Here is a 17,135-nt window from a genome sequence, read left to right as displayed (position 1 = left end):
ATTGTCATTATGACATGATATTTGCCTATTCGCTATAGGCACCTATATAAAGACTTTAATGGGAATGCCGTGAATTTTAAAGCAAGCTGCGGGATTTTCTAATCCTAATGACACGATGTTCAACAATAAATTGTGTTTTCATATAAAAAGATACTGGAGAGATAGGTTGACCAAAGCGTCACAGTGCATGTTAATCTTCATCCATATTTTCGTAAACCTTGCCTGCAGTCAGCAGGCAGATGTATCAGCTAGGTTTGCTTACTTTTTCAGCCACCGCTTCTAAGAAATATATTGGGACTCGAGTCATGTAGTGAAAATCTCATTTTTGCACTCTTTTGTCTCCTTCCATCTCAATCAGCTTCTTCGGTACCTTGCTTTGCAGTACATTTTCAAGATGGATAACTACACGGGACATGGATTGGTCACAATGCTGCCAGTAGACCTGCTGCCCATATTAAGAAATGCCACCCATGCACCTCACAATGAGACCGAGATAGTCTGTGAAAACTGGAGAGAGATCCACCACTTGGTCTTCCATTTGGCCAACATGTGCTTTGCTGCTGGGCTAGTGATACCGACAACGCTGAATCTTCATATGATTTTCCTTCGAGGCTTGCTGTGCGCAGGTAAGGCATTCAATGAGAACTGCAAACATTAGTCAGCTTTACTTGGTATGTGTGTTTGTTGATTTATTTTGTATTTTTGTATGTAATACTTTGCCCATTAAAGTGTACATGGTGAATCTGACTTGATACTTCACTTTTACCTTCTGTTGTCGTTGTGTGCTTCAGCTGCACAAACATTGTGATTATTCCAGCAGGCATGAACAATATTCGCTTGTGGATTCAGCACAGGTGAAAAAACACAGTAACATGACGTGAATGATGCAGTCTACAGCCACACTTTATTGTGATGCCCTTTCCAGCAAATGAGTCCCCCTAATATGAATTATTGTTGTAAAATTTCCTCAACGAAACACATATTCCTACAATTAACTTAAAATAAAAATGTAAAGCGTCTCGAACTATTCAACTCAGTTTCAATTAAATCATTAAACTACATCTTGAAAATATGTTAAGCTGCATTTTCGCATATAGTATTTTTTCACAAATAACAGAATTAGATCGATACAAAATGTCATTATACATTTTGGAATAATAGGGTTTGAGGAAAGTAAATACCCCATACCTGCTTGGTGGGTGTGCAGGTAATGTGCTGCACATTACGCGAAGGGTGGTCGGAATGTACCACAGAACTCCTCCATACATTTTATTTTTTTGATAAATATCTGATATTTGTATTTTTAAAAAATGATATTTTTACATAATGTTTGAATCTTTTGATGATTTGTGCTTTAACTCACAGAGCCAAGTTAGATACGTAACTCAGGTGCTGCTCAGCTCTACCTATGAATTTCCTGGCTTACCAACTTTAATGTATACATTTAGCTGTGGGTTGTCCTTGATTTCTCACGTAACAAATAGCGTTGCTTCTATAGCTGACCATTTCAGATATTTTGGAGGATCAGCAGACATGCCTAATATATTCTAGTGTATGATGTATTTAGTTTCACAGCTAAAAGAACAGTGTTTCCAGGCGCCTAGAGTTTTTTTTTACCTTTCTTCTGGCTATTGTGATCCAAAATGACTGCCAGTGGTAATGTTTTACACAAGTCAAAAATATGTCTTGCTTGTGTGTTTACTTGTATTGTCTTGTTACTTCCCGCCACAGTAGTGATTATGTTCATAGCATGAATGCAGTGGATGAATTTTTTAGTTGAGGATTTGAAGATTTTAACTGATTTGAGTCTAGTCCAAGAATTAGCGAGTGTAAATTTACATTTTGTAAGTACAAAATGTGGACTTACAATTGTTAAAGGAAATATCTATCTTGTGACTCGGGTTCAGTGAGAGAGAGAGAGAGCGAGGAAAAGAGAGGTGGTGATTGTGACAGTACATTATACGTAAAAGCCCTCTGCTGAATTTACATATGTTGCTAAAATGTCAAAGCCAAGATGTGAAACTACATCCCATGGCCCAAAGTCAGCAACTTAAATTCAAATCCGCATAACCTCCATTAAAAGAAAAAAAATCTATGCCTGTGCAAGATCTTAGAGCACCCTTACTTAGACTTAAGCGAGAGCAATAGTTCCCGCACAAGGCACTGCAAGGAATTGCTCTATTTTATACTTTTTGCAGCTCAGTTTACACAAAACTTGCACAAAATGATTTGCTTAGAATTGCAGATTGGTGCTAAAATGTAGAAGCCAGGATTCCATACAATGTCTTGGGGACCAAAGTCAGCAACTTATGTTAAAGACCACATAACCCCCATTAAAAAGATCCATGCTTCAGTAAGATCATAGAGCAATGTACTATCTTTGGATTTAATGAGTAGTGATATTTCCCACACGAGGAAATTCAGGGAATTGCTCTCTGATTTATAAATTAAGATTTAAGTAGCTGTTTTCTTTTTATTTGTGCAAGATCATATTTGTAATTCCAAAACTTAACTTGTTTTTTCTTTTCACATCGAGTTGTTTACATTTTAATTCCTGTTAATTTCTTACATTTAGAGGCAACACAATCCTGATTAAAAGAATCAAATTAAATTATGGTTTGGTGAAGAACATTTCTTGCTATAATTTTTTCTGTTCCGTCTTGTGAATCTAGAAATAACAGTGAATAAACATGAGGCCAATTATTTAAGAAGAGCTTTCAAATAATGTAAGGTACTTACTTGTTATTACAAATATTTGCAACCTTTCAGTTGCCTAGGCTGTGGTTCACCCTTTGGAAACAGGTCATCAAATCACTTCCATAGAAACGATTTAGTGCCGATCCACACATTTATTCTAGTTATCAACCCACTCTGTCTGCTGGAGTCAATTGCGAGATCGCCCCATATTTGGAAGGCGTTCTGATTATGGACTCAGTCTCATTCGTTTTCAGTCGAATCACATAAAAGAATGTGTTAGTTGATACATTGGATAAACTTTACTGCTTCTGGGTACAGTGTGGCAGGGCTTTGAATTCATGCACATTTTCTTATAAACTTTATTGGTCCCTGCCTCATGGATTTGGCTTCTAAAGTTACGGTTATCCTTCCGACACCCAGTTTTGTGTGTCCTGCTAACCCTTCTTCATCCATCCAAGCCCTTTTCAAACTCTGTGTGTTTTCTGATTGCCCACATTGATGACGCTTAATCGCCTTAAGCTCAGCTCTAACAAGACATAGGTTACCAGGCATTCCCTTTTGTTGAGTATCTGGTGGGTCTACTCTGTGGGTACTGCACAAACTCGAGTCATTGGATGAACTTTACTGCTTCTGGGTACAGTGTGGCAGGGCTTTGAATTCATGCACATTTTCTTATAAACTTTATTGGCCCCTGCCTCATGGATTTGGCTTCTAAAGTTAGGGTTATCCTTCCGACACCCAGTTTTGTGTGTCCTGCTAACCCTTCTTCATCCATCCAAGCCCTTTTTAAACTCTGTGCGTTTTCTGATTGCCCACATTGATGACGCTTAATCGCCTTAAGCTCAGCTCTAACGACATAGGTTACCAGGCATTCCCTTTTGTTGAGTATCTGGTGGGTCTACTCTGTGGGTACTGCACAAACTCGAGCCATTGAGAGCTGCAACTTGGCCACTATCTTCTTTTATCAGTTGACTTCACTCACAGTTCACCAACCTTCCACATGATTTTCATTTTCAAGGCTCTCAGCAAAAAACATTCCTTTGTCTCCCACTTGCCAGCTATAAACTAGCATATATGGGCCTTATCTCATCAACACTTCATTTTGGAAATACCTATTGGCAGACCCTGTTCGGTTGGTAGACGGGGCAGATGAGCTGCTAGGCCCCAGCCATGGGGATTGAGGTCATTTGCCATCAGTGTCCTGGAGTCCATCCTAGTATGGCCATGCAAAGTGGTCCAGGTACACCCTTTCTGCTCTTGACACTCCGAGTTGCAAGGGTGAACACGCAAAGGTTTCTCATGAAAGTAATGTGGGAGGCGGGGTAAGAGCTCAGAACTCAACAGTCAACCAGCAGACCAAATAATATATTGTTTGGCCCTGTGCTTATCTTTTAGCTAAAAGAAAGTACTTTGTTCTCTCAGCAAAATTACACCTTTCAATAGGAACTGGCAGGATTTTATACTTTGTCACTATTGACAGGAACGCGCTAAATCACATTACCCTACATGATCTCCCCACTATTGAAGATCTCTAATTACTACTGACCCCAACATACTGTTACGCTGGGGTCTGGTTATATGTTATCTGAATATCTGGTTAGGCCAAGATGCAGATTATTACAGGATACCCCATTGACCGAAATCGCAACTCAGTTAAACGTCTTTTACCCATTGTTTTCGCTCAGGTAAAAATCTTAAATCCATGCAGCATTCTCTTTTGTGCATTATAGTCTCTCCTGCGGTGCAATGGGTGTGCTTCGCATATCACACCTCGTGACTGCATCAAGTGATGTCTTTTGAGCGCTGGGAGACTGGTTGTCTGGCAAACATTAGCCTTGGTTATAGCAGTTCTTTGAGTACTTTGTAGAGCACTCACTTCCTTGGTCATGAACAACATGAAAGAGGAACAAAGTCTGGTAGTATGGATGCTACTTTTATACACACTTTCTAGAGAGGGTATATGGATCCACTTTCTAGGGCTTCTGAACTATTTCAGCTTAGTTCTCTTTCAAAATGTAATTTTCTGGCGTTTCCCCAGACACAGCCTTTGGGCAAGGCAAAAGCTCTCACAGCTGGTAAAATCAGGCTGGCGTGCATCTCCAAAACATGGGAGCAATGAAGTGTGAGATCTCCTTACCTGGAAGTTGCCAATCTTTCAAAAGCATCAATCAGGGAGAGGGAAAATATTAGGCATTGCCTACATATGTCCTCACCTTGAACAACATAAACTACAATCCCACCCCTCACCCTTGCCATAAATGGCAGTGTCAGGAAGCACTACTTGGCCGTCTTTCAGTAACCAGGCCTCTGTTGAATTTGTCAGTTTCTGGATCTCCTGCCCCTATTCACAGGAACGCAGACAATATATATTCTGACGAATGTGTCTTCATCCTCCATCTTGTACCTCGCTAAGCCAGGGCCATCAAAATGAATCCCACTGGTCACAGTACTCAAAGTCATACCACACTGACTGCTACTACCAAATATATGCTACATATATATGCTACACACTTACTGCTTGGTCAAACTAACGATTTACAAAAATCAGTACGCTGCCACCACTGTTTTATGTGATGCACCCAGGGCAGGGACAGTAGTCCAGTGCCCACTATGAAGGCATGCTTGGTACATCCCTCCAGGCCATAGATTTGGTTATGGACTTCACTTTAGAAGGGATGTGTCTAGACCTTTGCTCATCTCCTAAATTAGTGTAGTGCTAGGACCAAACTAAAAGTCCAGATACTAGTTACACATGCAATCAGCCACTCATTTACCATGCATGGAACATTTCCATCCCAAAATAGGTATTTAGGACTCTCCCAATACTGATACATGGACTAGAAGTGGTGCAAAAGTTGACAGCCCATCTAGTCTTAGACATTGCTCGAAGGGAAAGTATTACAAACCTTCATAACACTCTTACAAACATGTATTATCCTCAGAGCCCTCTGCAGCTATCATGTGGCGCTTTCCAAAACCACTCCACACTTCTTGCACACTGGTCTGTAATGATAAATTCTCACTCATAATCACAGATCCTCATCAGCAGATCTTCTTATCATCCCGCATTTCTGCCAGGCCCTCTTATGGGCAGCCCCTCTTTCTCACAACTGAAACCTAAGCTATGCAATTCCCTCCATTCACATATTAGAAGAATCTCCCATCACTCCTTATGTAAAGTCCTCAGACCTGTCTCTTAACCTCTCCCATTTCCTTATTGACATGGTAAGCCACGTTCGGTTCTTCACACCTTGATAAATGCATTTTCATTAATTCAAGAGCATGTTGTATATCACGATGTCAGGCCATGGCCCTCTCATTTAACATATAGGATGTGGGGTGTGCCCCCTCCCATCCTGTCCTGAAGGTCACAGGGTGCTGTCTGAAAAGGACAGTTATTTAAGGATCGTCTGAGGGAAGTAATAAGCAGTGGAATGCAATCAGGTGTCGGTGAGGGATCACTGCATAGCGGAGATCACAGTTTCCTGGAAATCTCTTGAAATAGATCTGAGAAATACAGATGATCTAATCAGTGAACTGGAGAAGAAGCTGTTGTCGGACCCAGTGCAGCGAGAGGTGCTGGATCATGAGGAAAACAAGTATGACACCTTCATGGAATGGTTCAAAATCTTGAACTGCACAGAATATGTAGAATGTCAGCATGAGGAAGGTGATAAAAGTGGGAGACTGTTAGCTGGGCTGGCTAGGGCAGGCACTCATTGAATGGCAATCACCCAAGTCAGAGCTGCAGAAGGAGACATTAATGGAGGTTAGTGGCATATTCTACATGTACTATAAACCGTTATATGCACAGATGACAGAGGGGCCAAAGGATGAGGTGGAGATGCACCTGGACAAGGTGCATTTGCAACAGGTGGCAGGAGAGAACATAGAACTGTTGGAGGTCCCAGTCCATACCCAGGAAATTATAGCGGCCTTAGAAGGCAGGGTGCAAGGGAAGACACCTAGCACTGATGGGCTGCTGATTGAGTTTTACCTTGCATATTCAGACGTGGAACACGTCACTTGATTAAACTGTTTGCAGCAGAGAAGGAGTAGGCAATCCACCATCATCAATGAGGGAAGCTCTCATTGGCTCCTTACCAGAGCCACACCAAGACGTGCCCCAGAGGGCATTATATGGACCACTTTTACTGTTGTAAGCAGATTATAACATTTTAGGTAAGGTATTGGCAAGTCGATGTCTTCCACTTATGGACTGATCCTTTCGGCACAAGCCTTGCCAGTAGCATTTCCATGAATATAAAGAGACTATTTAGAATAATGGAGGAGATATCCCTCAAGATTAGAGCAGAAGCCATGATCCTTTCTGTCGACCTGAAAAGACTTTCAGTACACTTAGCTTGCAATCTTGCAACAGGTACTTACCCCATGGGCATGGAGACAGGCTAGATACAGTGGATCTGGTTGTTATATACAGATCCAATAGTGACAGTCCATAGTGGGGGGTTGATATCAGCTCCATATGTTATCTACAGAGGGGCCACACTATTGTGCCCTTTGTGTTTTTTTTTTTTTAATAAAAGAGGGGTAGGGGTCGCCCACCATGGGCATGTCCATTCCCCCACCCCACATAAGTGGGGGTCAGTCTTTCTGCATTGCCCTATCTGTACTGATTAAACTCTGCCCCGCATGCATGGGTGCCCAAAGCAGTGTCAGTTAAAAACATATGAAAAAAAAAACGGCCTTTTTGGACCCACTTTGGCTCCCCCCAATTTTCTACACATTTTTGGCTCTTCCCTGTAACAGGTACTTGGCCAGCGTACACAAGTGAGTATCATTTGTATCAGGAGACTGAAGGGAATGCTGAATGTTTGCACATTTGTGACTCCCCTCAGACCCCAGAACTTTGTATCACAGAAATGTGAGGAAAATGTGTTTTTAGGCATATTTTGAGGTTTGCATGGGATTCTGGGTAACAGACCCTGGTGAGAGCCACACAAGTCACCCCAACCTGGATTCCCCTAGGTGTCTTGTTTTAAAAAATGTACAGGTTTGCTAGGTTTTCCTATGTGCTGGCTTAGCTAGGACACGAAATCCACAGCTAGGCACGTTGCGAAAGAAGGGTCAGCTCTTAGTGGAAAACATGTGCTGTGTCCACATTACGTTTTGGGCTGTTACTTGACACGGGCACTAGGCCTACCCACTAAAGTGAGGTACCATATTTATCTGTAGACTTGGGGGAATGCTGCGTGAAAGCTAGTTTGTGGCTCCCCTCAGATTATAGAACTTTCCTTTGCAGAAATTTGAGGAAAATGTGTTTTTTAGGCAATTTGTGAGGTTTGCAAGGGATTCTCTGTAACAGAAACTGGTGAGAGCCATACAAGTCACCCCATCATGGATTTCCCTGGGTGCCTATTTTTAAAACATTTACAGGTTTGCTGGGTTCCCAGGGTGCCGGCTAAGCCAGGGCCCAAAATCCACAGCTAGGCAAATTACAAAAAATGGTCAGTCTTGGGTGGAAAAATTTGATGTGTCCACATTGGTTTTTTTGCCATTTCCTGTCACAGATACTAGGCCTACCCACACAAGTGAGGTACCACAGTTTTCCATAATCTACCATTGGTTTAACACCCAGTTCTACCACTAACTGGAAGAAGGTTGAAAGCACAAAAAATAGGAAAAAATGGGCTTTATCCTGTTAAATGCCAAAACTGTGTGGGAATTTTTGGTTTTCTGATTCAGATGGTGATTTTAGGACCAAAAACCCTTCTTGATGCCATCTGCAGGGAACAATATGCTTTCTTCTACAGCATGTTTTCCCCATTTTTCCTCAAAAAACTCAAATATAACTGTATTCAGGCTAGCTTTTCAGTTCCCTCCAGGGAACCCACAAACCCTGGGTACCTTTAGGATTCCCTGGCTGTTGCGGGGTAAAAAGGGTGCAGTTTTGGCATGGATACTGTATATGAGCAAAATGTTACAAGGGCCTAAGTCACATATTCAAAAAAAGGCTTAGCCCTTGGAGGGGGAGTTGGGGTGTGGTTAGGGTAGCAGCGAAAAGGTTAAATGAGCAGGAAGCGAAAGTGTAGCATTAAAGAGAGACGTGGCTGCAGGATACACCCTATCACACATCCTTAGGAAAAATACCAGAATATCTGGAATAACATAGGCTGGCATTATCCTCAATTAGCGAGCAGACAGACGGAACAAACATGCGAGGATGGTTATTGGGCTGAGTTAGGGCCTAATTGAGACAATAAGTGAACTCCTTTGAAAACCGAATGATATAGTAGATGGCTAGAATTGAACTGCCATTATAATGGGAACATTTTTTATTTATAATGTGGGGTCGATGGTATGATTATTATTTGAGGCATTGAAATCTGTACGTCCTAGTTCAGCACCTTACTGGAAAGGGAAAAGATAACTGTGAAATGATGAGAATAAAGCGCTGTTGAGAATTAACCAAGTGAGAATATGGACACCCTATGGCGCGTGCAAAGATACATATGAATTGTAACATAAAATACTGTTTGCATAATAACGGAGAATGTAATAAATCTGATTTTTAAAACGGTAAGGGCTGGAAAAAGGGGTGTGTTTGAGCAGTGTGGCTATAAAAAATATAGTGAAACTCATAAAATAGCAAGGTTGTGCTTACATGTCTTGCCCTCCCTGGAAACATATGTAACACTGTTCCTCCATAGGCATTAGTGTGTCACAATGGTGAAAAAAGAGAAAATAATACTTTCAGATTTCATGGGAGTGCCAAGGAAGTGGGCTTCTCTGCAGGTAAAAAAAATAGTTTTCCATGCAGATGCATTTTTCTGCTGCACATACATCAGGCAATTTTTCACCATGGAGACAGTCCGTTGAATAAGGACAGAGCAGGAGTATTCATTTTAAAAGCATGATTTGGACAGACTTTGATGTTTGTGCTTTGGTACTTTTGCTAATCAGCAGAAAATCCAGAGTCTATGTAAATCAAAGTCTTATGTTTACCATTCAGAGATTTGCAACTTTCTATGACATTTTAATACATCTGGCCTTATATAGATAACTTATGTGCATCGCATTGTTTCTTCATGTTTCTTTATAAAAGCTGTGAGACGCCTTTTGTTTGAGTTTATTTAAAGTTTGCTATAGCACAACCTATGTTGGATTTGAAGTACTTTCCAACAGACTGTGATCTAGTAAGTCAGTTTGAACCAATCCAACAATGTTTTTTATTTCACTTGAAATGCATAGAGGAGCTAATGAAAAGGGATGGTTCACTGGAACATCTCTAGTTGTAAGATCTAAGAAACAACAAACTGTAGACTGTGTATATTTGGGTCACTTTTGTCTTGGAAAGAAAATGGATCAATGTGAAATTAAAGAAACTTGTTACCAAGAAATCCATTACCTCGACCCCAGTACAGCAAAACCATAACAAATTATTCTTAACTTTCTCTCCATCGCTCTGTTTCTTTCTGGGAACACTTCCCACTGAATCCTCACCTCTCCCCAGCCCCTAGCATAGATCAAGTCTGGCATTTTAACTCTACCTTTCCAGCCCCCAAATAAGCTGGGGTTTCTGGACTCTATAGAGTAGAAATTTTCACATGCTGTTGTAAAACTAAGTAAGTCTGCTTCTGTTAAGTTACACTTCAGGAAATACAAAGGCAAAGCCTGTCTGCTGTCACTTACTCACGTATCTTAAGAAAATCAAATGTTGTGCCTTATTTGAAGATTGAAAGGAACGGAAAACCCTCCAATTCCTTGAGGAACCTATAGAGTACAATCCATCGGCCAGTTTTCTCCACATTAAGATGGCAATAGGGAAGGAAATTCAGCTTGTAGATTGTACTCCATATTTAGAGTTTCATCCAGAGATGTGAGGATTTTCAGTTCTCGCCGCACGCTAAATGAGGATCTTAAATTTAGCTGAATATTTTTACGCACAGCTCTTGCAAACGTTTGGATTATGTTAACTGTGTTCCCATAAGCATGACACTTCATTGGCCGTTTGAATGAAAGCAGACCAAGATCCCACATTCCAGTCATAATTGGCCTTTCTATTTCATCTCAGTGATGTCAGTGCAGAACTTACTGTTTATCTGCCCATGGTGTGCAAGAGTGTGCCTACTCTGCCCTACTGACTTGGTGCCATACTGCTTTTCATTGTCAAACTGGGCATGTTAAGCTTTAAGAAATTAGGTGTGCAGAAAAGACATGTGAGCGATCTTGTGACAATCCTTACAAAGTGTCGAAGCTACAAGAAAGTGTATACTGAAATAGTAAATGTTCTAATGAGTTTCTTAACTGGTTTTGGAAATGTGCCCTTCTGCCCTTTATGTAGGGTCACCCTGATTTGTTTGCTTTTTGCTGAACCCCATTTTTGCTGGTTATTGAACTCTGTGCACTTTATCCCTTTTAACCAGAGGTAAAGTGCTTGTGCTCCTCCTTTCATCATGGTAACATTGGTATACTCCTGAATTCCTGAATGACATATGTATCTTATCTATAAGTCCCTGGTATATGGTACCAAATTGTACTCTGGGACTGTAAGTTAAATGTCACTATTGGCCTGCAGCACCCATTGTGCCATCCGACACTGTGACCATAGAAACATGTGTGCAGACCCTTCACCAGTACCCTTGCTGTTCAGATTTTAACTACAAATTGGACCAGTCAAAATACCCCTTTAATTTTAAATTTGTATAAGACATCCTAAATAGTCCCCAGGCAGGCTGCATAGCATTTATAAGTAGGACAAGTACAAGATTATTGTAAAAATGTCCTCAAAGCTATTTTCACTGTAGTAGGTTTAACTGCTCCAAAGGAAAACACTCAGGTGCCGTATTAAATACTAATATTGTATCTCGGTAATGGGACTAGCTAGAAAAATAACTAAAGAACAATTTTTATAGTTGTTAAAAAAAATCAGTGGTGCAGTTGGATTTGTTCTAAATATTACGGAAAGGTAACTTATGCAACATTACTTTTGCTCTGGCAGAAGCCCCTGGAAGCTAAATCTACACTTTGTTCTCCCACTTCGGGCAGCCAGTAATTAGCATTTAAAAGGTGTGAATGAGGTGTGAGCCTACTCCCAGGAGCAAAACAATAGGCTGTCCTAAATGGACAGACATGACCCTTTGAACCTGACAGAACATGGAAAGGGCGCTGGGAGGTTCCTTTTTTTTTGTGATCTTCTTTTTATTGACATTTTATAATACAGTACAGGCATACTTGATCAAGAAACATCTTAGACTATTCCATACATCTCCATTTCCTTTGTCTTTTGTCCTCCGCTAGAGTAGTGTTACATTGTGCACTAAGAATACTCTACCTTGAGGGACATTTGTCATCATGCAAGGTCATAAGTATATCCAGCTCGTACCATACATGAAACAAAATTATTATTATTTTTTTTAAATGACATTAAACAAGTCAACATACAACAAGCCATCCGTTTCTAGTCAAATTAAGAGTAGCTAAGAGAAGTCGGTGGGTGCGTGTCTCCATCCCTGGGCTATGTGGGGTCTCCTCTAGTCTCCTCCCCGTCTCAGACTCCGGCTCCTATATATGGAAGAGGTGCAAGGCCCTTAGTTTGGGGCTACAAGTCAAGAGGGGAAGTCCCTAGAAAGGAACCTGACCAGGGGATCCCATATGTAATCAAAATTGCTGCGTGTACCCTCCCCTTTATCAACCAGCCGCTCCATGGCAAGGCTTTTCCATAATCGCGCGAGCCACAGAGTTATAGGCGGTGGGTCCGCTTTTTTCCAGAAAGAAGCTAGAGTTGTCTTCGCTGCCCCCAAAGCCAGCCACATGATAGCCCGGTCCCCGTGTGCTTGATGCTGTAGTTCTTGGGCTCGGAGGCCCAGGAGAGCATGTTCCATCGTGGTAGGGATGGGATATCCCAGCATCTCTTTTAAATGAGAGAGAATTTCATTCCAATAGGGGCGGATCGATGGGCAGTCCCACCATATGTGTTTAAAGTCTCCCACCATGCCACAGCCCCTCCAGCATCTATCTGATACCTGGGGATAAAGCTTCTTAAGTTTCTCAGGATACAGGTACCAATTATAGAGTAATTTATAGTGAGCCTCACTAGCTGCCATGGAGCGGTTGTGTTTGTGTATGTCGTGGTAAAGATAGCGCCATTGCTCCTCCTCCACCGAGACAACCAAGGTTTTCTCCCAAAAAGGGATGTGTCGAGGGGTTGGTGCTGTTTGTGCTGTAGCTAATATGGAGTATAGCTTTGAGATACTGCCTTTTGTCGCTCCTCCCCTTTGCACAAATCTCTCTACTGGCAGAAGATCCCTGGTAGCTGCTTCCTTTATATGTGGCTGTGTGACCCAATGTACCAACTGTGTATAATGGTAATGTTCTGATTGTGGGAGTTGGAAGTCCCTACAACAATTATTGAAAGTTCTAAGTTGGTTTCCATGGTATTGGTCTGCAATGCATAAGCAGCCCCCTTCTCTCCATCGATCAAATGGTCCCGGTAGTTCCCCTGGTGGGAATGCTTTGTTAAGGTGGATAGGGGTGTGTGGTGAGGGAAAGGACGTAAGCCCATAGAGTTTAATAACTTTGTCCCACACTCTGAGGGCGGTGGGTGTGCAAAGGTATGCATTTGGTGGTCGTGCCCCCTTGGGTTTCCATGGTATATCCCACAAGGTCTTGCCTGTCACCGCTCTGTCCATGTGCAGCCAAATCTTATCTGACTCTCGGAGGGACCACTCAGCTAGTACGCGCAGTTGTGCTGCTCTATAATATAGCAGGAGATCCAGGAGCGCCAACCCTCCCCTCTCTCTGGGGCAAGTCAGGATCTTGTATGAGACCCTAGCTCTAGTACCCTGCCAAATAAATTTAGTGAAAAGTATTCGAGTCTCCGCAAAGAAATCTGGCGGGATCTCAACGGGGAGGCTCTGAAAGAGGTATAGTAATCGTGGGAGCACTGTCATTTTAATACTATTGATGCGCCCTAGCCAGGATATCCATAACGGGGACCACCTCTTGAAGTCCTCTCGTAGAGACCTAATCAATGGGGGGTAGTTTGCTCTGAACAACCCAGCCACCTGGGGAACAATCCGAATGCCTAGTAATGTCTTTCTTGGCCCAAGTAAATGGGGTCATGGGGGCTATCTGGGTCATCATGTGACAAATAATAAAATATTGTCCGCGAATAGAGAAATTTTATGGGCGTCTGCACCAAATGTAATGCCTGGGAACTCCGTGCACCCCCTCACCCGCGTCGCCAAGGGCTCAACACTGAGCGCAAAGAGCAGAGGGGAAAGGGGGCATCCCTGCCTCGTGCCTCGGGATAGATCGAAAAATTCAGAAGCTACCCCATTGACCTCCACCCGGGAACTGGGGCAGGCATAGTTGCTCATCACCATGGAAATAAATTGTTCCCCAAATCCAAACTGTCTCATGGTTGCTACTAGAAAGGACCACTCAACCCTGTCAAACGCCTTCTCAGCGTCTAAAGCCAATAAGAGTGCCGGGACCTTTTTCTTTTGTACCTTTTCCATTAAGTGTATGACACGCCTTAAGTTGTCATGAGTCTGGCGACCTTTAATAAAGCCAGACTGGTCTGGATGTATCAGCTCCGGCATCACATCCTCCAGCCTCTGCGCCAGAATCTTAGGGTATAATTTGGTGTCTAGGTTCAGTAGAGCAATGGGCCTGAATGATGCACAGAGTTGAGGGTTCTTTCCGGCCTTGGGTATGAGAGTTATCAGAGCCTCTCCCTTGGACGTGGACACCGCACCCTTCTCCCGTATATAATTGATTAGAGCCGCGAGTTGGCCCGCTAGTTCTGCCCCGAAAGTCTTATAAAAAAGGGCTGTAAAACCGTCAGGACCCGGAGCCTTATGCAGGGGGAGGGCGTTGACGGCCGCCTGTACTTCCTCCACTGTAAAGGGTGCCTCTAGCATGTCATTCGTCTCCCGGGAGACCTGCGGTAGGTGGACTGAGCGCAAATAGGCCTCTTGGGCGTGGGCGGGTGGGTGGTCCAATTGATAAAGACGCTCATAGAATCTTCTAAATGCCTTCGCCTTTCCCTCTTCAGTGAAGTGTTCCCCTCGCTCGTCTTTGACCTGCTCAATGTAGTTGCGGGCTTGTTGGACTCGCAGCTGTCTAGCTAAGGGGGTGCCTATTTTATTGCCCTTATCGTAGTGGGATTTTCGCAATCTCAACAATGTAATCTCTGCCCTATTCGTGTAGATAGCCTGTAGTTTACCCTTGAGGGTCGCCACCTTCCTTTGAGCTTGCCAGGACGAGGATGATTTATGTTCTCGTTCAGCCACCCTAAGTTCGCTTTCCAAAAGGAGTTGGTCTTTAATCTTTAACCTGTGCATGGAAGCTTCGAGTGCAACGCATTTACCTCTTATAACCGCCTTAAAGGTGTCCCAGAGAATGTGGGGGTTAGTATCACCCGACCCATTATGTTGGAAGTATTCCCTTATCGCTGATCGCAAATCTTTGCGGGATGTTGCGTCCCGGGTAATCACCCCTGGAAAGTACCAGCGCTTGGATGGTTTGCGTGCTAGTGACCAATTTAACCCTACCACCACCCGAGCGTGGTCTGAGATGACAATTGGATTAATAGCTACTGTCGTAAGGATCTGTCGCAGTGGTTTGCTCAAAAACACATAGTCGATCCTTGAGTAAGAGCGATGAGTGTGTGAAAAGAAGGTGTAATCCCTCTCCAGAGGCTTCAGGGCCCTCCAGGAGTCAAACAGTCCCAGACGGCGAAAGGAGGCTTTCACTGATTTGGCAAAGGCACTCGTTTGTGATCTCTGTGGGTGCGTTGTGTCTAATGTTGATTCCCACACCAGGTTGAAGTCCCCCAACAGGACAACTTCGCCCTCCGCAAAGCCCTCTAACTCGCTCAGGAATTGTAACAGAAATTGGGTTTGACCACTGTTAGGAGTATAGACAGTAGCTATCGTACAGAGTTTCCCGTCCAGGCTGCCTTTCAACATCAGAAATCATCACTCCTTATCTTTCTTGGACCCTGTTTCCTTAAAGTGGACTGATCTGCTAAATAGTAACGCCACCCCACAGTGTTTTGTGGGAGCTGATGCTAAGGCAATGTAAGAATAGTGTTTGTGACGAAGGCGGTGTCCCTCCCCCCTCTTCAAATGTGTTTCTTGTAGGGCCACTATGTCATACCTATGCTCCTCAAGGTATTTTTTCAATTGTGACCGTTTATTGGGGGAGTTGAGGCCCTTCACGTTCCATGTCAGCAGTTCCAGCATCATCTCTGTGTAGCATCAGTGTTCTCACCCAGACTCCCAGTAAAATCTCCAGTGCCTCTCATCGTGTTTCTCACCCCCACTCTCCAGGAATACTCTATCAGCTGAGACTCTTTCCCCTGACTCCTTGCACCGTGACTCGGATGGTAAACATCAAACAACTTGAAAAAACATTTCCTAAAAGAAATACAGACATTATCCTGTCAGCTCATAACCGCCAAGTGTCTTACAGTCTTCATGTCATGGACAGGATCCAGTTCCGTCTCATCTCTCCCCCAGTCCCAATCATACCAACGGGCATCTCAAAGGCTGGGGCCTCGGACCCCCGGTGCTTAGCAGAGATAAAGTATGCTCGAGTAGCAAGCAACACCAGGATCCGGGGCGAGCAGATCCGTTTCACCCCCTTTCGACGAGGGGGGGGGAACCTCCCCCGTCCCTATAGAGCAATGGGGGCCCCCCGCTGGGGTCGCTCCCCGTCCGAGTCGGTACCGGCTTACCGCATGGCTTCATTTTCTAGGGGTCTTTCTATTTCTCCTCTGTTGTTTCCATTGGTCTGCCGAGACGGGGGGGCATCTCCTCCCTGCTCCCCTCCCGCCTCACATTCGGTAGCACCCCTCTCTCCTCCAGTCTCTAAGCCCAGTGCAGCGGCTGCCGCATCCACCGTTGAGAAATGGCACGCTTTATTATGGAGTTCAAACGCTACGCCAAAGGGGAAGGTCCATCGGTAAATTATCTTCTTCTCTCTCAGCTCCTCTGTCACTGGTCGAAACTGTTGACGTCGGGCTAAAGTTGCTGGCGCTATATCTTGGAAGAGTGAGCATTGCGCACCTTGCAAGGAGACGGGGTCCTGGTGTCTCGCCCTTAAAAGTATCCGTTCCTTCACTTTAAATGAGCTTAATTTAGCAAGAACATCTCTCGGTCTCCTCCCGTCGCCCAGTATTTTGCTGCCCACACGGTGCACTCGTTCCACTTGTATCTCCGCTTGCTCCTCTCCCAGTAGTGAGGAAAACAGCCCCACCACAAAGGCCCCTAGGTCGGGCCCCTCTGCTCCCTCCTCCAGGCCTCTCATCCGTATGTTATCTCGGCGTGCGCGGTTTTCCAAGTCCTCGCACTTCATTATGGTGAGGTGTAGTTGCGATTTTACCTTTGCGAGATCAGTCTCCACTGGGACCACTTTTTGTTGTAAGTTCTGTATGTGCATTTCCAAGTCCAGTGTGTGGGCCCCCA

The 17,135-nt window shown here is 43.7% G+C and overlaps 1 protein-coding gene across 2 annotated transcripts in view; it reads left to right on the top strand.

The window, feature by feature from the left end:
- Positions 1–17,135, top strand: part of POPDC1 (popeye domain cAMP effector 1) — a 274,307-nt gene that overhangs the window by 94,766 nt on the left and 162,406 nt on the right. For both annotated transcript variants that reach the window (XM_069235416.1, XM_069235417.1), the window contains exon 2: positions 359–626. In XM_069235416.1, the coding sequence (XP_069091517.1) occupies positions 395–626 (232 nt within the window). In that variant the 5' untranslated portion in view covers positions 359–394. The remainder of the gene's footprint in view (positions 1–358; positions 627–17,135) is intronic.

Source organism: Pleurodeles waltl, chromosome 5 (genome assembly GCF_031143425.1).
Source record: "Pleurodeles waltl isolate 20211129_DDA chromosome 5, aPleWal1.hap1.20221129, whole genome shotgun sequence".
Lineage (NCBI taxonomy): Eukaryota > Metazoa > Chordata > Amphibia > Caudata > Salamandridae > Pleurodeles > Pleurodeles waltl.
This window is presented reverse-complemented; position numbering and strand designations above follow the sequence as displayed.